This window comes from Mustelus asterias, chromosome 13, assembly GCF_964213995.1.
Source record: "Mustelus asterias chromosome 13, sMusAst1.hap1.1, whole genome shotgun sequence".
NCBI lineage: Eukaryota > Metazoa > Chordata > Chondrichthyes > Carcharhiniformes > Triakidae > Mustelus > Mustelus asterias.
Window position 1 is genome coordinate 21,288,460 of NC_135813.1, and position 24,709 is coordinate 21,313,168.

At 43.8% G+C, this 24,709-nt stretch overlaps 1 protein-coding gene across 1 annotated transcript in view; it reads left to right on the forward strand.

Annotated features, from left to right (window-relative positions):
- Nucleotides 1-24,709, forward strand: part of LOC144503088 (nuclear receptor subfamily 6 group A member 1) — a 387,078-nt gene that overhangs the window by 60,249 nt on the left and 302,120 nt on the right. The window contains exon 3 of the mRNA XM_078227588.1: nt 19,735-19,791. Within this exon, the coding sequence (XP_078083714.1) occupies nt 19,735-19,791 (57 nt within the window). The remainder of the gene's footprint in view (nt 1-19,734; nt 19,792-24,709) is intronic.

Genomic DNA, 24,709 nt, shown 5'->3' on the forward strand with positions numbered 1-24,709 from the left:
CACACACACAGCAACCTAACCTATGCATGCCTGACAGGTTCAAGGTTTGCTCTCGCCACATGCATACTATGAGAACTAAAAGGGAGTCAGTCTGTCTAACTAGCTGTACCTTATCATCACAGCCCCCACAGGGAGGCCATGAATGAGGAGCAGAATGCTCCTATTCATATTAATTAGCAATTGAATCCTTCTATTCATTCCATAATCTTAGTACCTTACAGCTGCAAGGTCTTCCAAAGCCTTTCACTGATTAAGTTCTATACTTCGTTGTTCCAGAGAATGTGGCCTGTCTTGTTCTGCTTTTTTCCCATTAGGCTTTTAGGACAGGCCACCCTTGGCCAAAGCTTACAAGACATTCAAAACTACATTTTAAAGTTACAATATGTGTTTAAAATGCACTACTATTGATTATATTGTGTTTAATAGACTATACCTTAGTAGAATATATGTAGGAGGCACATCGTGATACCTTTGGTATATATATAAGGCACATTATGGTCCCTATTTTGGACTAGTCTTTGTTTTAAAAGTCTCAGAAAGCAGTGGTTTCGGCACCCTCTGCTATAGAAGCCATTCCCTTTTTTGCTCTGGCGAAACCACTTACTCTGGCACTTCTGCAAATGGTGGAAAACTTCTACATTTGCTGTTGAGCCTGCTGGATCTGAAAAAAAAATCTTGTGAACAATCATTGCTTTCAATTTTGCAAGCAAGGTAAAGTACAGGCACTCAACACCTTCTAGCACCTATGGGCGGAGAGAAATAGTTAACATTTTGTGTCGAATATGACTCTTCAAAACTGTTCATGACTGCTGTCAGACCTATTGAGTATTTCTGGCATTTAATTATTTTATTTCAGATTTCATTACTGGTCTTAGTTGTGGTAGTTTTTAAAAAAAAAATATTTAAATGATCAGATATTAAAAATATATATTTTATTTAGTTTTAGATATGCAATTCTAATTTGCTTTTTTCTGAACATTTAGTAAACAATTGGAAGAAATTTACTTGCCACATGTGACATCTGAAGTTTGGACAGGAAATATGTTTATTAGAGCCATGTTTATAATCAAATTAATATATAGAAATGTGCTGTTAGAACTCATGGTATGCTTATGATAAATGAGATGATGCAATTTCTTTCTTACCTGTCCCTTGTTGTGCTCAAGTGGCATTTGTCTTTCCAACTCTCATTTCCTGCTGTTATGCACCATTTCCTCTTCACTCATGCTTACCTATGTGTTTTCTTTTTCTTCGATTTATTCAAAAAAGAAGGGGGTGTGTGGAGTTTGGGAGAAGTGATTCTTTATCATAGAATCCCTACAGTGCAGAAGGAGGCCGTTTGGCTCATTGAACCTACACCGACAACAATCACACACAAGCCCTATCCCTGTAACACCACATATTTGCCCTGTTAGCCCTCCTGACACTAAGGGAAATTTAACATGGCCAATCAATCTGACCTGCACATCTTTGGACTGTGGGAGGAAACCGGAGCACCTGGAGGAAACCCACGCAGACACGGGGGAAAATGTGCACATCTCACACAGTCACCCGAGGCTGGAATTGAACCCGGGTCCCTGGTGCTGTGAGACAGCAGTACTAACCAATGTGCCACCCTTGTTCTTGTTGAGGATTGTTCCCAATGGTGGGATTGGTGGCTTCCTTCATATGGTTTGCAACTTCAGTTTGTCTCCTACAAATACTTGAACCTTTTTTGGTTTTGGTCTTGAAAGCAACAATTCACTCGGTTCTAAATTACTTTAATTATGGATCATTGAATCAGCATTAACCTACAGCTAATGGATGCAGGCATATTCTTTTAATAATATGCAATTTTAATTTTAATGCCGAATTGTGAAGAACCTGTGCCAAAGAAAATGTTGTTATTTAAGTATGCTATAAGTTCAATTTCATTGATGGTCTGGAATAATAATTTGCTAACAAAACTTTTTAGGATGCATCTGTGAGTTTGGATTTGCACCATAGAACTACAACGGTTCAAGGTGGCAACTTCTCCAGGGCAGTTAGGGATGGGCAGTAAACATTGGCCTAGCCAGTGATGCACACATCCCATGAAAGAATATTTTTAAAAATTCACTGCCCTCTTGGTTATTTTGATCATTTATTTAACTGGTCTCCACAAAAAGAGTATACAAGGGGAACTCACCAATGCTGTTTTGACAGCATCTTCCAAACCTGTGAGCTTTATTACCGAGAAGGACAAGGTTAGGAGACATATGGGGGACACTATGTGGATGATGAATCTGGGAAAGGGTGTGTAGATATGGATGATGAATCTGGGAAAGGGTGTGTAGATAGTTTAAGTCATGTTGAGATCAAAAAGGAGGACGTATTGGGGTTCTTGAGAAACATTAAGGTAGACAAGTCCCCAGGGCCTGATGGGATATACCCCAGAATACTAAGAGAGGCAAGGGAGGAAATTGCTGGGGCCTTGAGAGAAATCTTTGTATCCTCACTGGCTACAGGGGAGGTACACACAGTAATAAGTTTAATAACACCAGGTTAAAGTCCAACAGGTTTATTTGGTAGCAAAAGCCACACAAGCTTTCGGAGCCCCAAGCCCCTTCTTCAGGTGAGTGGGCCCAGAGGATTGGAGAATAGCCAATGTTGTTCCTTTGTTTAAGAAGGGTAGCAAGAATAATCCAGGTAATTACAGGCCAGTGAGCCTTACATCAGTGGTCGGGAAATTATTGGAGAGGATTCTTCGAGACACAGGATTTATTCCCATATGGAAATAAGTGGACGTATTAGTGAGAGGCAACATGGTTTTGTGAAGGGGAGGTCGTGTCTCACTAACTTGATTGAGTTTTTCGAGGGAGTGACGAAGATGATTGAGGGTAGGGCAGTGGACATTGTCTATATGGACTTCAGTAAGGCCTTTGACAAGGTCCCTCATGGCAGACTGATGCAAAAGGTGAAGTCGCATGGGATCAGAGGTGCGCTGGCAAGGTGCATACAAAACTGGCTCGGTCAAAGAAGACAGAGGGTAGCAGTGGAAGGGTGCGTTTCTGAATGGAGGGCTGTGACAAGTGGCGTTCCTCAGGGATCAGTGCTGGGACCGTTGTTGTTTGTAATATATATAAATGATTTGGAGGAAAATGTAACTGGATTGATTAGTAAGTTTACAGACGACACAAAGGTTGGTGGATTTGCGGATAGCAATGAGGACTATCAGAGGATACAGCAGGATATAGATCGGTTGGCGACGGGCGGAGAAATGGCAGATGGAGTTCAATCCGTAAAATGTGAGGTAATGCATTTTGGAAGGTCTGATACAGATAGGAAATATACAGTAAATGGCAGAACCCTTAAGAGTAGGCAAAGGGATCTGGGTGTACAGGTACACAGGTCACTGAAAGTGGCAACGCAGGTGGAGAAGGTAGTCAAGAAGGCATATAGCATGCTTGCCTCCAACGGCTGGGGCATTGAGTTTAAAAATTGGCAAGTCGTGTTGCAGCTTTATAGAAACTTAGTTAGGCCACAATTGGAATATAGTGTTCAATTCTGGTTGCCACACTACCAGAAAGATGTGGAGGCTTTGGAGAGGGTACAGAAAAGATTTACCAGGATGTTGCCTGGTATGGAGGGCATTAGCTATGAGGAGAAGTCAGGAAAACTTGGTTTGTTCTCACTGGAACGACGGAGGTTGAGGGGCGACCTGATAGAAGTCTACAAGATTATGAGAAGCATCGACAGAGTGGATAGTCAGAAGCTTTTTCCCAGGGTGGAAGAGTCAATTACTAGGGGGCACAGGTTTAAGATATGAGGGTTTGAAGGAGATGTACGAGGCAGATTGTTTACACAGTGTTGGGTGCCTGGAATTCGCTGCCAGGTCGGTAGTGGAAGTGGATACGGTAGTGGGTTTAAAGGAGCGTCTTGACAAATGCATGAATAGGATGGGAATAGAGGGATATGGTGCCCGGAAGGGTAGGGGGTTTTAGTTAAGTCGGGCAGCATGGTCACTGCAGGCTTGGAGGGCTGAAAGGCATGTTCCTGTGCTGTAATTTTCTTGTTACTACCACTGGCAAGTTCCCTTCCAAACTACACACCATTCTGACTAAACTATATTGCGGTTCCTTCCCTGTGGCTGAGTCAAAATCATGGTAGTTGCTTTCTAACAGCATTATAGGTGGACTGACATCAGATGGAATGCAGCAATTCAAGAAGGTGGCTAACCATCACCCTCTTAAGGGTGATTAGGGATGAGCACCAGATGCTGGCATTGCCCAGTGAAGCTCACATTCCATAGCATTTGTTGGTGGCATAGTGGTATTGTTATTGGACTAGTAAACCAGAGACTCAGTATAATCATGCTGAGGGTTATTTCCCGACCCTTCCTAAACATTTGCATAGATAGGATAGTGTCTTGTGTATTCTTCTTATCAACTTAAGTGTAGTGGTATTGTCACTCAACAAGTAATGCAGAGACTAAGGATAATACTCTGGGAACCTGGGTTTGATTCCCACCATGACAGATGATGAAATTTGAATTCAGTAAAAATCTGAAATTAACAGTCCAATGGTGACCATGAAACCATTGTCAATTGTTGTAAAAACCCATCTGGTTCACTAATGTCCATTTTAGGGAAGGAAATTTGTCATCCTTGTCTGGCTTAATGCAACTCTCGGTCCACGATGTGGTTGACTCTTAAAATACCCTGTGAAATGGCCTTGTAAGCCATTCATTAAATGCTGGCTATTAAGTATATGTGGATTTCCAGCAAATGCTGGAAGAATACAGGCAGTCCCTGGACTTATGACATAATTGGTTTCTGGAAACCAAGTTGAAAGCTGCAAGTCAGAACTGATTTACTCATAAGAACAATGTTAAAAATGGGGGATTACTTCTGTCAGCAAGGCAATCATTACCTAATTTCATCCAGGCTTTAAATGTTCATCCTGATGCATTCAGACCTCTGCCAGAAGCCTCCTCGAGGTGCGACCGACTTGACTTTGGCTTGAACTTGGCTAGCACACTTCAGTGCAGCATAGCTCAAGATGCGGCAGACCAAGTATTATTCACCAGAAACTGCTTTCTGCTTTCTGGGCTGCTGGCTGGCCACAGCAATGGTTCTCCGTAGCCGGCCGAGCTCTGTATCCAGCCCATGACTGCATGTCTGGACCTTGCGGCCCAGAGTTAGAACCATCTGGGAGGTTTCACAACATACTCAGGCTTATTTGGGGTCAGCGACACGATACTGTACTTCTGGATGTTGGATTATTTGACTCTTTCCGGCAAGGCTGCATTTGAGTATTAGCAATAGTGTGTACGTATAATCAAAAATATAAAAGATGGGCTGGCATGGAGTTTTAAAGTTGGAACCAATGTTGCAGATTCAAAATGGTGTCAATTTACAAGCATCGTAAGTGCCGTTTGGTGTAACTTGAACATGTAAAATCGAGGACTGCCTGTATCGGACATCATGGATGGACAACAGCCTTTGATTTTTCATGGATAAAAATGTGATTGCATCATCACTTATTCAGCCCTTCAATCTCCATTGGAAACTCAATTATAGATAATGAATTAATTCCCAACAGCTGTACCTGGTTCAAATTGGAGATACCACAACAAAGCTGTAATAAAATAAATATATTAAACATTTTTGGTTTAGACAATTAACTAATCAAACCAATTTCTAACAAAAGGGTCTATTATCTAATTCCAGAGTTAATAGTGTTGGCTGAGTTTATGATTTATTGTAGATGTTTCCATTGCAAAAGGTTGCACTGAGTGTTGGGATATTTGACAAACTGCTCCAGATGTTAATTATAATTTTGATGTAATTAGGTCTCTGAGATGACTAGCTTCTTCATCTTGTCCAGTATTAACAGAGATGTGTCTAAAACCATCTGGCATTCTCACTGGACAGCTGCTGGGAATGTCGCAGCAAGCATTGTGTGAATGACCATCTGCTGATTCCATATTTAACACTTCATTCAGGCCAGTATATTATTAGGTATAATGAGTTTTTGGAACAGATAAAGGGAATATTGTGAAACTTGTACTTTTGAAACCTTGAAACTGTTATTTAGAGGATGACTAATTGGACATCAAATTTCTGTATTTGATTGTAAACTAAATTTTTTCTATAATAGAACATAGAAAAAATATAGCACAAACAGGCCCTTCGGCCCACAAGTTGCGCCGGTCATGTCCCTACCTACCTAGGCTTATATATAGGACTCATCCAGAAGTCTCTTAAAAGACCCTATCGAGTTTGCCTCCACCACCACTGACGGCAGCCGATTCCACTCACCCACCACCCTCTGAGTGAAAAACACCCCTGACATCTCCTTTGTACCTACTCCCCAGCACCTTAAACCTGTGTCCTCTCGTAGCAGCCATTTCAGCCCTGGGAAAAAGCCTCCGAGAATCCACCCGATCTATACCTCTCAACATCTTGTACACCTCTATCACCTTCCATTCTTCGTCTCTCCAAGGAGAAAAGTCCGAGCTCCCTCAGCCTATCCTCATAAGGCATGCCAACCAATCCAGGCAACATCCTTGTAAATCTTCTCTGCACCATTTCAATCATTTCCACAGCCCTCCTGTAATGAGGCGACCAGAACTGAGCACAGTACTCCAAGTGGGGTCTGACGAGGGTCTTATATAGCTGCATCATTATCTCCCGACTCCTAAACTCAATCCCTCGATTGATGAAGGCCAGCATACGCCTTCTTAACCACCTCCTCTACCTGCGAGGCCGATTTAAGAGTCCTATGGACCCGGACCCCAAGATCCTTCTGATCTTCTACACTGCTAAGAGTCTTACCCTTGATATTATACTCCTTCATCCCATTTGACCTGCCAAAATGGAGCACTACACATTTATCCGGGTTGAAGTCCATCTACCACTTCTCCGCCCAGTCTTGCATCCTATCTATGTCACGCTGCAGCTTCTGACATCCCTCCAACCTATCCACAACACCACCAACCTTCGTGTCGTCGGCGAACTTACCAACCCATCCCTCCACTTCCTCATCCAGGTCATTTATGAAAATGACAAACAGCAAGGGTCCCAGGACAGATCCCTGGGGCACTCCACTGGTGACCGACCTCCATTCAGAAAAAGACCCATCTACAACCACTCTGTCTTCTGCAGGCAAGCCAGTTCTGAATCCACAAGGCAACAGCCCCTTGGATCCCATGCCCTCTCACTTTCTCGAGAAGTCTTGCATGGGGGACCTTATCGAACGCCTTGCTGAAGTCCATGTAAACCACATCTACCGCTTTTCCTTTTGTCAATGTGTTTAGTCACATTTTCAAAGAACTCCACCAGGCTCGTAAGGCACGATTTGCCTTTGACAAAGCCGTGCTGACTACTTTTGAGCATACTAAACTCCTCTAAATGTTCATAAATCCTGTCCCTCAGGATCTTCTCCATCAACTTACCAACCACTGAGGTTAGACTCACCGGTCGGTAATTTCCTTGGCTATCCCTATTCCCTTTCTTGAATACAGGAACCGCATCCGCAATCCTCCAATCCTCCGGAACCTCTCCAGTCTCCATTGACGACGCAAAGATCATCGCCAGAGGCCCTGCAATCTCTTCCCTCACCTCCCACAGTAACCTGGGGTACATCCCATCCAGTCCCGGCGACTTATCTATCTTGATGCTATTCAAAGTTTGCAACACATCCTCTTTCTTAATATACACATACTCAATCTTTTCAGTCCGCCTCAATCCTGTAGTACAACCATCCAGGTCTTTTTCCACCGTGAATACCGAGGTAAAATATTCATTAAGCACCTCTGCTATTTCTTCCGGTTCTGTACAGACTTTCTCACCTTCACCTTTTATAGGTCCTATTCCTTCACATCTCATCCTTTTACACTTCACATATTTATAGAACGCCTTAGGGTTCTCCTTAATCTTACCTGCCAAGGCCTTCTCGTGACCCCTTCTGGCTCTCCTAATTTCTTTCTTAAGTCCCTTCCTACAAGCCATATACTCATCTAGATCCCTATCATCACCTAGCTCTCTGAACCTTTTGTACGCTTTCCTTTTCTTTTTGACTAGGTTCAGCGCAGCTTTCGTGCACCACGGTTCCCGTAACCTACCAACACCTCCCTGTCTCATCGAAACGTTGTCATGCAGAACTCCAGACAAACATTCCTTGAAAATCTGCCACCTTACTTCGGTACTTTTCCTCGAGAATACCTCCTTCCAATTTACGCCTCTAATCTCCTGCCTGATGGCTTCATATTTCCCCTTACTCCCGATAAACACTTTCCTAGCTTGCCTGATCCTATCTCTTTCCAATGCTAGCGTAAAGGAGATAGAGTTATGATTACTATCCCCAAGATGCTCCCCCACTGAGAGATCCGACACCTGTCCAGGCTCATTAGCCAGTACCAGATCGAGTACAGCCTCTCCTCTTGTAGACTTATCCACATGCTGTGTCAGGAAATCCTCCTGAACACACCTAACAAACTCCTCCCTATCCAAACCCCTTACCCTAGGGATATTCCAATCGATGTTTGGGAAATTAAAGTCTCCCATCATGACAACCCTGTTATTCCTACATCTCTCCAGGATCTGTTTCCCTATCTGCTCCTCAACATCCCTGTTACTATTGGGCGGCCTGTAGAAAACACTCAGCAAAGTTATCGACCTCTTCCCGCTCCGAACTTCCACCCACAGACTCCGTAGACAATCCCTCCACGGCTTCCACCTCTACTGAATTATGCCAAACATGACAGCACTGATGTATCAGAGTGGGTGTTTCATTTTTTCCCCTATTAATGAGCAAAGAAACCATGCATGATAGACTGTGATAAATTGGAGTGTTATTTATTGTGCAAAAATTGTTTTAATGTTATTAGGATAATTGAAGCTTTATTGACGGCACGGTAGCACAGTGGTTAGCACTGCTGCTTCACAGCTCCAGGGACCTGGGTTCGATTCCCGGCTTGGGTCACTGTCTGTGTGGAGTTTGCACATTCTCCTCGTGTCTGCGTGGGTTTCCTCCGGATGCTCCGGTTTCCTCCCACAATCCAAAGATGTGCGGGTTAGGTTGATTGGCCATGCTAAAATTGCCCCTTTAGTGTCCTGAGATGCGTAGGTTGGAAGGATTAGCGGGTAAATATGTAGGGATATGGGGGTAGGGCCTGGGTGGGATTGTGGTCAGTGCAGACTCGATGGGCCAAATGGCCTCTTACTGCACTAGAGTTTTTATGATTCTATGACTGCGTAATTAGGGTGCAATTATGGTTCAGATTTGCCAGTCTCCAGATTATCAGAGACTGGAGGTTATTTAGCCCTGCCCCCTGATAGAAAATGCGCTTCGGGATCCTGCAGAAGTGCCAATGTAATGACTCCATGGTAACTTTCTGGGAAGTTTGAACTTCCAATAGCTAATTCTGCTGCTCCCCAGGACCCACCAAAAAAGTGTTTGACTTGTTAGTCAGTTCTGACTTGCCCAGGAAATGTCGGACAAGAAACTCTTAGTCTGATGCAACTGACGTCATCGACCCCTTGACCTGACCAGCCTACAATCTAACTCTTACCTCTCCCCCCACTAATGACCTGATTAACCTCTGATCTGACTGCCCCTCCCAACCTACTCACCCTCCCTCCCTACTCTCCCCTGCTGCCACTCTCCCTATTAACCCAATTACCTCAGTCAGCTACCGATTTGTTCACCCACCCACACACTGAGAAGCATTTTAAAAATTTATTTTGCGGGATATTGGTGTCACAGGCTAGGCCAGCATTTATTGTCTATGACCATATGTCCTCGAGTAGGTAGTGGCGAGCTGTATAATTGAACCACTGCAGTCCCTGTGGTGTAGGTACGCCCATCCTCTTGGGGAGAGAGTTCCAGAATTTTGACCCAGTGGCAGTGAAGGAACGATGGTTTGTTTCGAAGTTAGGATGGTGAGTGATTTGGAGGGGAACCTCCAGGTGGTGACATTCCCAGATGAGTGCTGCCCTTGTCCTTCTAGATGGTAGTGGTTGAGAGTTTGGAAGGTGCTGCCTAAGGAACCTTGGTGAGCTCCTGCAGTGCACCGATGGTATGCCCTGCTGCCACTGTGCATCAGGGGTGGGGAGTGAATGTTTTTGTGGAAGGAGTGTCAATTGAACAGGCTACTTTGTCCTAGATGGTCTTGTGCTTCTTGAGTATTGTTGGGGCTGCACTTTCTCCATCAAACTCTTGACTTGTGCCTTGCAGGTGGTGGACATGCTTTGGGGGTTCAGGAAGTGAGTTACTCGTTGCAGAACCTCTTTTTGGCTCTGTTTTTTATGGCCATTCCGGTTCAGTTTATGAGTGGTAAATGGTAATGATAGGGCATTCAGCAATGGTAATGCTGTTAATTGTCAAGTGGCGATGGATAGATTCTCTCTCATTGGAGATGGTTATTGCCTGGTACTTGTGTGCTGTGAATGTTTCTTGCCATTTGTCAGCTGAAGCCTGGATGTTGTCCTGGTCTTGCTGCATTTCGATATGGACTGCTTCAGTATCTGAGGAGTTGCGAATGGTGCTGAACTTTGCAGTCATTAGTGAACAACCCCATTTCTGACCTTGCGATGGAAGGAAGGTCATTGATGAAGCAGTTGAAGATGGTTTGGCCAGGATACTACCCTGCGGAACTCCTGCAGTGATGTCCTGGAACAAAGATGATTGACCTCCAGTTGCCACAACTGGAGTGCCAAGTACTTTGTGCCAAGTATAACTCCAACTAGCAGAGACTTTTCCCCTTCATTGCCATTGATTCAAGTTTTGTTTGGGCACCTTTATGACACACTTGGTCAAGTGCTGTCTTGATGTCAAGGGCAGTAACTCTCATGTCACCTCTGGAATTCAGCTTTTGTCCAGGTTTGAACTAAGTAGCCAATTGACCCTGGAAGAGCATCAGTGAGCAGGTTATTGCTCAAGTGCCACTTACTTGCGGTGTTGATGACCTCCTTCATCACTTTTACTGATCGAGAGTAGACTGATGGGCGGTAATTGGTGGGTTGGATTTGTCCAGTTTTTTGTGTACAGGATGTACCCGGCCAATTTTCCTCATTCTCGAGATGCCAGTGTTGTCGCTGTACTGGAATAGCTTGGGTCGGGGCATGGCAAAAATAAAGTTTAATGTTTGTTTATTAGTCACAAAACATTTACACTGCAATGAAGTTACTGTGAAAATCCTCTAGTCGCGACACTCGGCGCCTGTTCAGTTACACTGAGTGAGAATTTACCATGGCCAATCCACCTAACCTGCACATCTTTGGGCTGTGGGAGGAAACCGGAGCACCCAGAGGAAACCCACACAGACACGGGGTGAACATGCAGACTCTGCACAGACAGTGACCTAAGCCAGGAATCGAACCCAGGTCCCTGGTGCTGTGAGACAGCAGTGCTGACCACTGTGCCACCATGCCATCCAAGTTCTGGAGCACAAGTCTTCAGTACTTTTGCCAAAATATTGAGGACCTTTAAATATTTAACTGAATTCGGCAGCCAGTGTTGTTAAAAAGGACGCGGTTTCTGCGCAGAATCTCTTTGCTGCTTTCTGTGAGGATTCCTGTTGCGGGAACACTGCAGGATCCTGCACCAGAAGTTGGTGCCTTTTCAATATATGTAGCTAAATGTTTAGTTTTCTGTCCAGAGTTGGATGCAGTGGTTCTGAGTCTGATTGGAAAATTTGGGCCCATGAGTTCTTGGTGGTACAAACTCTTTGTTACAACTTGACAGCATTCTTTTTAACAAAACAAAATATTAGTCTTATGTTTCTGAGTTTTCCCTCAGCAATTTATTCATTCAAAATTAATTTATGTTCATGTTGTTTAATGTGGTGATTCTGTAAAATGATTTAATAGAATAATAGAAAAGAACTTCATTTTTTATATAGTGCCTAATCACATGCTAAGAACAACATAAAGTGCTTCATAGCTAATGAATTGCTTTTTGGGGTGCTGTCATGATTGTTATACTGTACTGAAATTGCTTAGACCAATTCTCAGTTCCCTTTCACCCCACAAGCTACTTCACTTTGCCTATTCCAATTGATTAACTCTAAAACAGTCTATCTTTTTCATAGAAATAAATCATAGAATCCTACAGTGCAGAAGGAGGCCATTCGGCCCATCGAGTCTGCACCGGCCACAATCTCACCCAGGCCCTATTCCCATAACCCCATGCATTTACCCAAGCTAGTCCTCCTGACACTATGGGGCAATTTAGGGCCAATCAACCTAACCCGTACATCTTTGGACTGTGGGAGGAAACCAGAGCACCCGGAGGAAACCGACGCAGACACGGAGAGAATGTGCAAACTCCACACAGACAGTGACCCAAACCGGGAATTGAATCTGGGTCCCTGGCGCTGTGAGGCAGCAGTGCTAACCACTGCGCCACCGTGTCACCCCTATTATTAATTGATATTTTAAGGTTAATCAAATTGTTCTTTTAAGGTGCACTACTTGCTCATTTGAGCTGAGTAAAAATTAAAACAACAAATTTTCTTGTATGGTTTTTTTGATAGACTGGAGAAAATCTTGCCTCTTTTCTCTTTCAGAACTGAAACCACCCTGCAATATTTTTTGGTAGCACAGTTGCCTAGCTTTTCTCTGGTAATCTGACCCACTTGATTCCAACACCCCAGATGCTACCAAGTGGTGCCAATAGTGTGTTTCCAACTGATGCCTATGCTGCATTCCAAAGTTTGGCTCTGCCTGTACCTAAACTTTTATACCCCTGACCACTCATCCCTTCAACCAGCCTTCTGTATGTACACTCAGACGTATCTCTCCTGAGTCAGACCCATTGTAAACCCTTCAATGCCTCCCCATTTCCTTGGATCCTTCCCCTAATTATAGATGATGATGTGGAGATGAAGGGGCAGTGCTCCAAAAGCTCGAGCTACCAAATAAACTTGTTGGACTTTAACCTGGTGTTGTGAGACTTCTTACTGTGCCTAATTATAGAAACATAGAACATAAGAACAAGAGGAAGCCATTCGGCCCTTCGAGTCTGCTCCACCATTCATTAAGTTCATGGCTGATCATCCAACTCAATAGCCTGATTCCGTCTTCCCCCATATCCTTTGATTCCCTTCACCCAAATGCTATATGTAACTGCTTCTTGAAAACATACAATGTTTTAGCCTCGACTGCTTTCTGTGATAGTGAATTCCACAGGCTGACCACTTGCTGGGTGAATTTCTCCTCATCTCTGTTGTTAAGGACCAAATCACAAACTTCAAGATATTTTTTGAAGTTAACCTAGACCCCAACCGTTGCATTTGATTTTTGCAATTGAATGAAGATAAAGGGGGGTGGGGGGTCGCGATTCTCCCATCCCATCGCACTAATTTTCTAGCGCAGCGGGGTGGGAGAATCTTGTGGCTGGGCATGCGTGGGATTTGCGCATGCGTTCCCGCCGCGAATGCATCTCCTAGCGCCAGATTTCTGGCAACATCAGATCTGCACCGGAAACTGGCGGGAAGACCAGATAAGCCATTTTCACCTCTTTTTAATATAATTTAAATGTAATTAGTGGGCCCGGGACTGAATTCTCCAGGCCCGCTAGCCTCTCCCGCTCCACCAGAGTGCTTCACTCAAGTAGATTTTACACTAGTTCCCCACTTTTGGGGAACTATCAGGACGACACTGCTGGAGTGAAGGGGGGGGAGCAACCAGGGCCCCAAGGGGATTGGGTGGCAGGGAGGTGGTGCCCCCGGGTATGGGCACTCTGGCAGTGCCAGCCTGTGCCCCCAGCACTGCCAGGGGACAGTGTGCTCATGCCCAGGGGGCGCCTTGGCACTGCCCATTGAGCATGGGGCAGTGACAAGGGGGCAGGGCCTAGGGGGCATTCAGTGGGAGTGAGGGTCCTGCTGCCACTGTATGGGGATCGATGGGGACAGGAGGGAGGCCGGCGATCGGGGCCGTTTGGTTCAGGCTGGCCCAGGAATGGTCGGGGGGAGCCTGGGGGTTGGGAGGACAACACTGCAGGGGTCCCAGGCTGGTCAGCAATTGAGAGGCTGACAGTTCGGGGCCACTGCGCATGCGCAGAGGCCTGCTGATTTCAGCCTCCTGGGAGGGAATAGGCCCCATCCCCTGCAGTGCAGAGAGTGTGGGAGATTCTAGTGTGAACTCCCACTGAAAAAAAGAGTGTGAATTACTCCAGTTTTCCCGCGAATTTGACACTCAGAATTTTGGGGGGAAAAGTCCGGCCAAGGTGTTTGACTACAAGGAAGCTTTTATCAAAATAAATTTTATTTAAGTACACCCAATGTAACAAAAAGAATTAACATAACTTACCAATTAAAAAACTTAAACATGTAACTGCTATCTATCTCTATTGTTCCAATGTCGCATTATCCCCCCAAAACATTAACCTCTTCTTTAGAACCAGTTAGCAACGAAACCAAAGATGCTTATGTTGCCAGATTTCCAGCCTTTTGACACTTCTGGAGAGTGATTCAGGCAGACAACTGTCTTCTAATTACCTTCCTCATTGTGCGTGCGTGCCCGCACTCCACCTTGCACCCTTGTGCGCCAGGCCCCCCTCACTTGCTCCCTCCTCACTCTCGTGACCCTGCTTTTCTATTGCCTGTATGTTTAAATTAAGGTTTACCTACTTTGCTGGTATTTCCAGGTTATCCTGGAAATATTCAGGCTAGAAGAGTGACAAGGTCCTGCAAGGGGAGTTCAGGGAATTGATTAGTAAGTTAAAAAAGTGGACCTCTAGGGTTGTAATCCCAGGATTACTTCATGTGCCATATGCTAGTGAGGCTAGGAATAGGCAGATAGTGCAACTAAACACATGGCTAAACAGCTGGTGTAGGAGGGAGGGGTCCAGATATCTTGATCATTGGGATCTCTTCCGGACAGGGGGGACCTATACAAGAAGGACAAGTTACACCTAAACTGGAGGGGCACCAATATCCTGGCAGGTAGATTTGTTAGAGTCATTTGGGAGGGTTTAAACTCGTATGGCAGGGGGGGTGGGCACCAGAGCAGTAGGCAGAAGAAATAACTGAGGGAGAACTACAGACTAAGACCAGTAAGATTAAGAGGAAGAGCAGGCAGGGAGGAGTTGTTGAACACAGTGGGACTGGTGGGCTGAGGTGCATGTGTTTCAACGCGAGGAGTATAACTGGTAAGACAGATGAACTTAGAGCTTGGATTAGTACTTGGAACTATGATGTTGTTGCTATTACAGAGACTTGATTGAGAGAGGGACAGGATTGTCAGCTAAACATTCCAGGATTTAGATGCTTCAGGCAGGATAGAGCAAGGTGTAAAAAGGATAGGGGAGTTGCATTACTGGTTAAGGAGAATATCACCACTTTACTGAGGGAGGACGCCTTGACAGTTCAGGCAGCGAGGCAATATGGGTAGAGCTCAGGAATAACAAGGATGAAGTCACAATGTTGGGGGTTTATTACAGGTCTCTCAACAGCCGGTGGGAGATGGAGGAGCAGATATGCAGACAGATTTTGGAAAGATGCAAAAACAGCAGGGTTGTTGTGTTGGGTGCTTTTAACTTTCCCTATGTTGACTGGGACTCGCTTACTGATAGGGGCTTGGATGGGGCAGAATTTGTAAGGAGCGTCCAGGAGGGTTTCTTGAAACAGCATGTAAATAGCCCAACTCAGGAAGGAGCCATATTAGACCTGGTATTGGGGAATGAGCCCGGCAGGTGATCGAAGTTTCAGTAGGAGAGCATTTCGGGAACAGAGATCATAATTCCGTAAGTTTTAAGGTGCTTGTGGGTAAGGACAAGAGTGGTCCTCGGGCGAAGGTGTTAAATTGGGGGAAGACTATCCACAACAACGTTAGGCAGGATCTGAAGAATGTAGATTGGGGGAGGCTGTTTGAGGGTAAATCAACATCCAACATGTGGGAGTCTTTCAAATGTCAATTGATTGGAATTCAGGACTGGGCATGTACCTGTGAAGATGAAGGATAAGTGTGGCAAGTATCGGGAACCCTGGATAACAAGGGTTATTATGAGCCTTGTCAAAAAGTAAAAGGAAGAATTCGTAAGGTCTAAAAGGCTTGGGACAGATGAAGCCCTTGAAGAAAATAAAGAAAGTAGGAAGGAATGTAAGAAAGGAGTTAGGAGGGCCAAAATGGGTCATGAAAAGTCCTTGGCAAACAGGATTAAAGAAAATCCTAAGGCGTTTTATACGTGTGTAAAGAACAAGAGGGTAGTCAAGGAACGGGTTGGTCCGCTCAAGGATAATGGAGGGAATCTATGCATGGAACCAGAGAAAATGGGTGAGATACTAAATGAATACTTTGCCTCAGTATTCACCAGAGGGACTTGATGGATGAGGAGCCTAGGTTAGGGTGTGCTGATATTCTGGGTCATGTCGATATGAAAAAGGAGGAGGTTTTGGGTGTCTTAAAAAGCATTAAGGTAGATAAGTCCCCAGGGCCTGATGGGATCTACGCAGAATACTGAGGGAAGCAAGGGCAGAAATTGCTGGGGACTTGACAGAAATCTTTGTATCCTTATTGGCTAAAAGTGAAGTTCCAGAGGACTGGAGGATAGCCAATGTTGTTCAATTGTTTAAGAAGGGCAGCAGGTTTAATCCAGGAAATTGTAGGCCATTTAGCTTTACGTGGGTTAATCCAGGAAATTATAGGCTGATGAGCTTTGTCAGTGGTAGGGAAATTATTGGAAAAGATTCTTAGGGACAGGATTTACTCGTATTTGGAAATAAATGGACTTATTAGTGATAGACAGCATGGTTTTGTGAAGGGGAGGTCGTGCTTCACTAACTTGATCGAGTTTTTTGAGGAAATGACGAAGATGATAGATGAGGGAAAGGCAGTGGATGTTGTATACATGGACTTCAGTAAAGACATTGACAAGATACCTCATGGTAGACTGGTATAAAAGGTGAAGTCACACGGGATCAGAGGAGAGCTAGCAAGATGGATACAGAACTGGCTTCGCCATAGAATAAGAGGATAGCAGTGGAGGAGTGCTTTTCTGAATGGAAAGCTGTGACCAGCGGTGTGCCACAGGGATCAGTTCTGGGATCTTTGTTGGTCGTAGTATACATAAATGATTTGGAGGAAAATGTAGCTGGTCTGATTAGTAAGTTCGCAGATGACAAATTGGTGGAATTGTGGATAGTGAAGAGGATTGTCCAAAGATACAGCAAGATATAGACTGGTTGGAGACTTGGGTGGAGAAATGGCAGATGGAGTTTAATCCAGACAAGTGTGAGATGCATTTTGGAAGGTCCAATGCATGTAGGAATTATTTGGTAAATGGTAGAACCCTTAGGAGTATTGACAGGTAGAGATCTGGGCGTACATGTCCACGCTCACTGAAAGTGGTAATGCAGATGAATAAGATAGTCGAAAAAGCATATGGCATCCTTGCCTTCATTGGTCAGGGCATTGAGTATGAAAATTGGCAGGTCATGCTGCAGCTGTACAGAACCTTAGTTCGGCCTAATTTAGAATATTGTATACAATTCTGGTCGCCACACTATCAGAAGGATGTGGATGCTTTGGCGAGGGTACAGAAGAGGTTTACCAGGATGTTGCCTGGTCTGGAGGGTATCAGCTATGACAAGAGGTTGGATAAACTTGATTTGTTTTCACTGGAACGCTGGAGGTTGAGAGGTGATCTAATAGAGGTTTACAAGATTATGAGTGGCATGGACAGAATGGATAGTCAGATGGTCTTTCCTAGGGTAGAAAAGTCAAGTACTACGGGACAAAGGTTTAAGGTGCGTGGGAATGTGCGGAGCACGTTTTTTACACACAGGATGGTGATTGTGTGGAACGTGCTGCCCGGGGAGGTGGGAGCAGGTACGATAGCAGCATTTAAGGGGCAACTAGACGAATACATGAATAGGATGGGAATGGAAGGATACGGACTCCATAAGTGCATACGGTTTTAGTTTAGGCAGGCATCATGATCGGCGCAGGCTTGGAGGGCCAAAGGGCCTGTTCCTGTGCTGTACTTTTCTTTGTTCTTTGTTCTCTTTGTTCTTATCCAATCATCAGCTGATTTCTTAGTTCGCAATAAACTATCAGTAGCCAATAAAGTGGAACAACTGATTGGTCAAGCTGGGAGGACAGACTGACTGTAGAATTCCTGGAACTCAGTTTAGTAAACGTTGCAGGAGATTATTAGGTTCCTAAAACTTAGGCTCGTCTTTGAACCAGCGTATGTCACTGAATCCAGTGTATATTGGCAGTTGCACAAGCCAAACAATCACTGTGGGGATGGAGTCTACTAGTGATTGTGATGTTGGACTCTGATAATTAGCAGTTGAACTGCACGTAGATGTGGTATTCCAGTAATTTTGATACTGGTCTAGCAATCCATGACGTTATGAGTTCAAGTTGTGAAATTTAATTCAATGAATCTGGTCATTTGTGGGCTAGCATCAGAAAATAATAATTAAAGGCTATTGGATTGTCTACAAAACCTATTGGTTTATTATCATCCCTACCTGGTCAGATCTTTGTGTGATTCTAGTTCTGCCTCATTGAATCATGATGCCTTCAGGATAACTTGGGGCCCGATTTTACCATCGCGTTGCACCTGTTTTTGGGCGTGAAAGTAAAGTTGGGTGTGAGGCGAGTAGAGCGATCTGCACCCGCCTCTGCGCCAGTTCACCCTTTACCAAGGCCCAAAAATGGCCATGATCGGGAACGTACCCAAAATGAGCACAACGGCCATTTAAATGCATTTGCATGCATTTAAGTTGACTTAATGGGCTGTGTGCCGAATTTTATCAGCACTTCTCCCTTTACCACTGCGTTCGCCCATCCGGAATTGACGCGAAATAGCCATGCTCCCTATAAGTCTGATTTGGGCGCTCCATCAATAAGGGTTAGTGAGGAGGTAAGTGCCGAGCGTCTGACGGCTCTGCTTGAGATTGTGGGAGGAGGGTGGTCCGCTGCCACCTTGCTTGTGATCAGTGGGGGGAAGGGGGGTCTGCTGCCACGCTGCTCGAGATCGGTGAGGGGGGGGGGGGGGGGGGGGAGGGCCTGTGATCAGTCAGGGTGGCGGGGGTGTGGGGAAGGGGATAAGAGGGTCAGTAATGTTGTGGGGGTGGGGCAATGTCTGTGGGAGTCGGGGGGGGGCATTATCCGGCCCGGGATGGATATGGCAGGGGAGCAGCGTTCTGTGATTTTTTTTTCTGCGCATGTGCAGTTGGAGGCGTTGATTGGAGCTGCAGGGTTTTGGGCGCATTAAGCCCTGCCCACAGGCTGGTGCAGCGCGATTCGGACTCGCTGATATTTTTGCAGGCAGAGTGCGTATGGGGGCGCCTCGGAACGTGTCTAAAAGTCAGATCTGAAACACTCCCAGTTTCATGTCTGCCCAACACATAGAATCAAAATGGTAAAATAGGGCCCTTTGGATTTCAAGTACATTCCAAGAGTAAATAAGGTAAAATTGAAACAGAGGTATTAACACGATCTACTATGACAGTACAATTGACATAATTGCATGTTTTAGCATTTTGGAAGAACATGAACTACGTAGGTAGGAATTGTTATCTGATGAGTCTAAATTGTTGCAGGCACAAGTGTGGTTTATGTTTAATGTCTCTACAAAAGCTCCAACTGACAACATTCAAACCTTGTTCTGTAAATTGACTGTTTAAATGCTACTTGAAAGTTCATTCTGACAAATCACCATCTGGGAGAATGTTTTCTTTTTATAATCTTGCACATACTTTACCAGTTTCTTTTTACCTGCTGTTCTCTGACCTATTTTCTGAATCCTTCACAGGTACAGATGTGCAGCATTTGGAGTCCTCATCAGTGCTTCAGATGAACTCACTAAACAGTGAGTAAATGTCTAAGAGAATGTTGAAGTTACAGCAGCTTTTGCTATTATGGAGAATGTATTTATTGTTCTTTCTACTCTCTGCCCTTTAATGTTCAATAAAGATATAAATGTTTAGAAAAGTAATCTTCCTTGTAAAAGATTGTGCAGTATGTGGTGGAGAGCGACTGTAATAACATACATGCAACCAAGAGAATTGTATATTAAAATACTGAGTTGCTTTATTTCTGTAAGTATGGGTAAAACCCCAAAAGAAACTACTTTGTTCCCTTCTCCCCTGCCTCTTCCACCCTCACTTCCATGAGAGGTGCAGGGAGCTCATTGACAAATAAAGCAATAATATCAAGATTGTCAGTCAGCTGCATTCCTCCTTCCTCATAGATCTGCACCTGCAACTTTCACTAGTTTCTCTCCTATCTCCCCTCATGCTTATCTTCTCCATGATCTCCTCGCTTCCCAGATGCCATTCCCCTACTTTTCAAAACCACCATCATCACCTCCCACCTCAAAGAAAGAACATCTGTCTCTAGCCTCTTCTCTCAAATCTATGACCATCTTTCCTGCAGTTTCATGTTTGAATATCCACTCAGTTTTCTGCCGCTGTCACAGCAGTTAAATAGCTCAAATAAAAGTGTCAAGTTCTCTGTTATTGTGATCATGATGCACCATTTCTCCTTATCCCTCAACCTCTCTACAATCTTTGACACAGTTGACCAACATCTCTCCTCCATTTTTCTTGCTTGGTTCCACCCTTGCCTATTCAATTGTAGAAGACCATTTGTCTGATCTCTGTCTGTTCCTTTTAGTTATCCTTAAGGGTCTAGCCTTGGCCACCTTCTCCACCTTGTCTATGTGCTGGTACTTGCTGACGTTGTGAAAACATTGATCACTTCCTGACATATGCCAAAAATTCCCAGCTCGATCCCTACTTGTCTGACGTTGAGCCGCAGATGATCTGCAGTTCTCTTCACTTATTTTAAGACTTAAAGCCATCATCTCCGCCTCCTGCTGCAAACATCATACCCTTGCCATTAGTGCATTCCTTACTGGGAAACTGTCGGCTTGGACCAGATTTTGCAATCTTAGCATTCTATTTGTCTGAGTTTCAAACTCCATATTCTCTCCATCTTAATGACTGCCTACATGCATCTCTGTGATGTCACTCCCTCTACAGCTGCCTTTGACCATGTGTTGGTGGAATCATCATGCATGCCTTTGTCATCTCCAATGAGTACTTCAATCCTTGTCTTGCTAGATCACATTTGTCATGTTCTGTAAACTTCAGCTCATTCAATAGTCTGTTGCTGGTATATTATCTTGCCGCAACTAGCCACCCATTCAATCACCTGTCACTCCTGTCAATTCTAACCTAAATTAGCTGCTATTGCCACAACAACTCCATTTTAAAATTCTCAGTCTTGTGTTTAAATCTTTCATGCTTTCACCCTTGCTATTTCTCACCTCCTCTGAACTTAGCAGAACTCTTGAGTTCCTCTGTCTCTTGTGCATCGCACTATCCCTCGAGTGAAATTGTTAACTGTTGCCACTACATCTGTCTCGGCCCTATTGGAATTCCTTCGCTAACTTCTCTCCTCCTTTAAGACTCTCCTCCAACCCTACCCCTTTGACCGAGCTTCCCACTTAATCCCTCTCTTTGGCATGGTGTCTATTTTTGTCTGACTATGCTTCTGTAAAATACTTTCCAATGTTTTTCTCCGCTAAATTTGTCATATAAATGCAAGTTGTTCAAAAATTAATTTTATTATTTGCTTTGTGCCCAACTGCCATGTCTTTGTCTTCACCATTGTGGTACTTGCTTTGATTAACACTTTGAAAGATAAATTATGCAATGGCGTAAAAGTTAAATCAACTTACTGGTGTGGTTAAGTAAATCCTGCAATAGTTCTGTTGTTAGTTCAGTTCACTGTATTTGATCTTTGAAGATGGGACCAAATGTGCAAGTTAACCATAAATGCCTTGTGACCTAGGTGACAATTTTATGATAAAGTAACTGTGAAGGATTTCCATGTTTAGTAGTTACTCTAAGTAATGGTAACATGTTTCTATTCAATATATGGAGCAATTAAAGACCTTTTAAATTTTGCATATGTGTTCAATTCATTGAAGCTGAGGCTTGGTTCTGCCAAGGACATCTTGGTAAATTGAGCAAAATCTCAGAAAATCAATCTAATATTTCATATTGTGACCAATGTTTCCAGGTCTTCAGCATTTTGGGTAGTATGCATTTCACACAGCATTTGATGATTCCTAATTATGCTTGTCCTGCAGTCTTCAATTCTGTTCCTGATCAGATATCACCTTTTTTAAAATTCCAAAATGTTAACAATTTTAACTGCACTAATCCATCTGTTTTATATATAAATAAATATATATGTTTGTGTGTGTATATATTCAGATATGTGATATATATTGTATATACATATGCTTAGATGAAAAAATTGTGCATATGTGGATATTAACCATTCTGGCATGCTGCAAGATTCTGTTCATCAGATGGCAATAACATTAAGAAAATGGTCTAGATCTTCATTTTGTTGGGAGGGGGTGTGATTGTACAAAAATGTACAGTACCTTTTTTTTTGTTTAGAGAAAAACATACAAATGTACATTTTGTGATCACAGTGCCTTTCCTGCACAGCAATTACAGGGGAATGTATTGGAATAGTTAATATGATTAAACATATTCTGAGGGTTGCATGCTTTTGAGGATCAGGGTAGTTTTGCTGCCATCCTTGATACATGAAGATAAAGGCTGTCACTCATGGTTAAGTCATTGTCTTGTGTGAGTGTTAGGGTCAGGGCCAATCAAATAGTAGAAATCCCGAGTTAATTTGAAGCCCAGTTGCTCTGACCTTGCTTTAGGAAGTATCCTGGGTCTTATGGAAGAATGTTTGGGTCATGTCATTCTTATGGAAGGACTCCAGATTGTCTAGTTTACCCGGAGTTCCCAGTCAAAGTCCTTTCACCACCCATTTGACTGTCATATATCCCCCAGGTATTTCACCCATATATTTGTTGTGAGAAAGTCTGCAATTCATTACATTGTACAAAAACATTTTGAATTTCCACAGAAATTTTCATTACTTTCTTTTCATAACATTAACACACTTTCATTGGATATCCTTTGGCTTCAACCTAGGTCATTTTTCTTGCAATTTTAAGTAATGATATTAGAATAACTTTGGAAAGAAAATAAATTGTTTAATTTGTAATTTAATTTAAAATTTATATTTTATTTTTGTTAGTGCTGCTGAAATGTAACTCTTCAAAAGGTTAACTAACGCTTTCTCCCAAAATCAAGTACAGACATCAAGAATACTTTTTTAAAAACAATATTTTTGGCAAATATCACTGTCTCGCAATCTTTTTTAATGTCCTGATTATTTTTCTTCAGGATTGCACACAGCAGTGAACTGGATATTGACCATCAATTCCTGAAAATTCGAGGCCAATCCTGGAAGGCCGTCGACCCTATCTCCAACCTCCCTTTCCTCCCCAAAGTCCTTGAACAAAGTCCTCCAAAATCCATGCCCATTTTTCCTGGAACTTCAAGTTTGAATCCCTCCAATCAGATTTCTGTCCCTGCCACTGTACCAAAGCTTTTTTCCAAATCACAAATGAAATCTTATGCGAGTGTGACAAAGATGCACTAACCCACTCTGTCCTTATCTCCTTGTCAGCAGCCTTTGACATAGTTGATCCTCCTCCAGTGTTTCTCTACCGTCATCCAGCTGGGTGGGACTGTGCTCATCTAGTTGCATTCTTACCTAGCTAATCACAACTAGAGATTTACCATCCGTGGCATTTTTTCCCATTTCTGCACAGTTATTTCTGGTGTCCTTCAAGGATCTATGCTTGCATCTCACCTGTTTCCTATCTGCATGCTGCTCCTCAACACTAGTCCACTGAGTTTTTCTCAAAATCTATTCCATTCCTTCCAAGCAAGCTGGTGCTGCATGAAGTAACTGGTCAGTTTTGCTCCTGAACAGACCAACAAGGAGTATCAGAGTGTCTTCTGCAGCTTGCTGAAAATATTTTGAGGCCCAAACCTGAAAGTGGTTTGAACCTCCTGGTTCCACTTAGGTAGGTGTTGTGTGCACATGGCTGATAGCAAGTCAATTTTGCCCAGTTCCAAAAGTTTTTCCAATGCATGCTCCAAGTCTTGGAACAATTCCATGGGAGATCTGCTAATATATAATTGATTTTATTTTGTTCTGTATGCTGCCTGTACTATTACTTTCATTCTTTGTTGCTTTTATTCAGTTTTGTTTCACTGAACTGAATTTTATCTTGGACCAGGAAATTCTGCCACCATGACTTAGTGGATCCTGAGTCTGTGCGGGCAGGGTGTGGCGCCATGGGGATGATTTTACTTGTGACAACCAACTAAGAAGCTGCACAATTATTTTTTACACAGAGGGTGGTGGGGGCCTGGAATGCGCTGCCAAGTAGGGTGGTGGAGGCAGGCACGCTGACATTGTTTAAGACTTACCTGGATAGTCACATGAGCAGCCTGGGAATGGAGGGATACAAACGATTGGTCTAGTTGGACCAAGGAGCGGCACAGGCTTGGAGGGCCGAAGGGCCTGTTTCCTGTGCTGTACTGTTCTTTGTTCTTTGTACTGCTTTTTAATCAAGGACAGCGACCTCAGCAGTGCTGCCAACAGATGAGGCCACTGCTGAGGCTATAGGGAGAAGAGGCACCTTTGATGTTGAGGTGTTTTCAAAGACAGATAAAAATTATTTTTCATGTGCTTGGGCCAGACGTGCAGTCTTGCCAATTGAAGGGTTGGACCGTTTAATCAGGCGTATCAATGCTGCCAGGGTAGCCATCAGTGCCGGGGAGGGGAGCCACTGGTGGGTATGGAGTGGCTAAAAGGAAAAACCCCACCCGGGG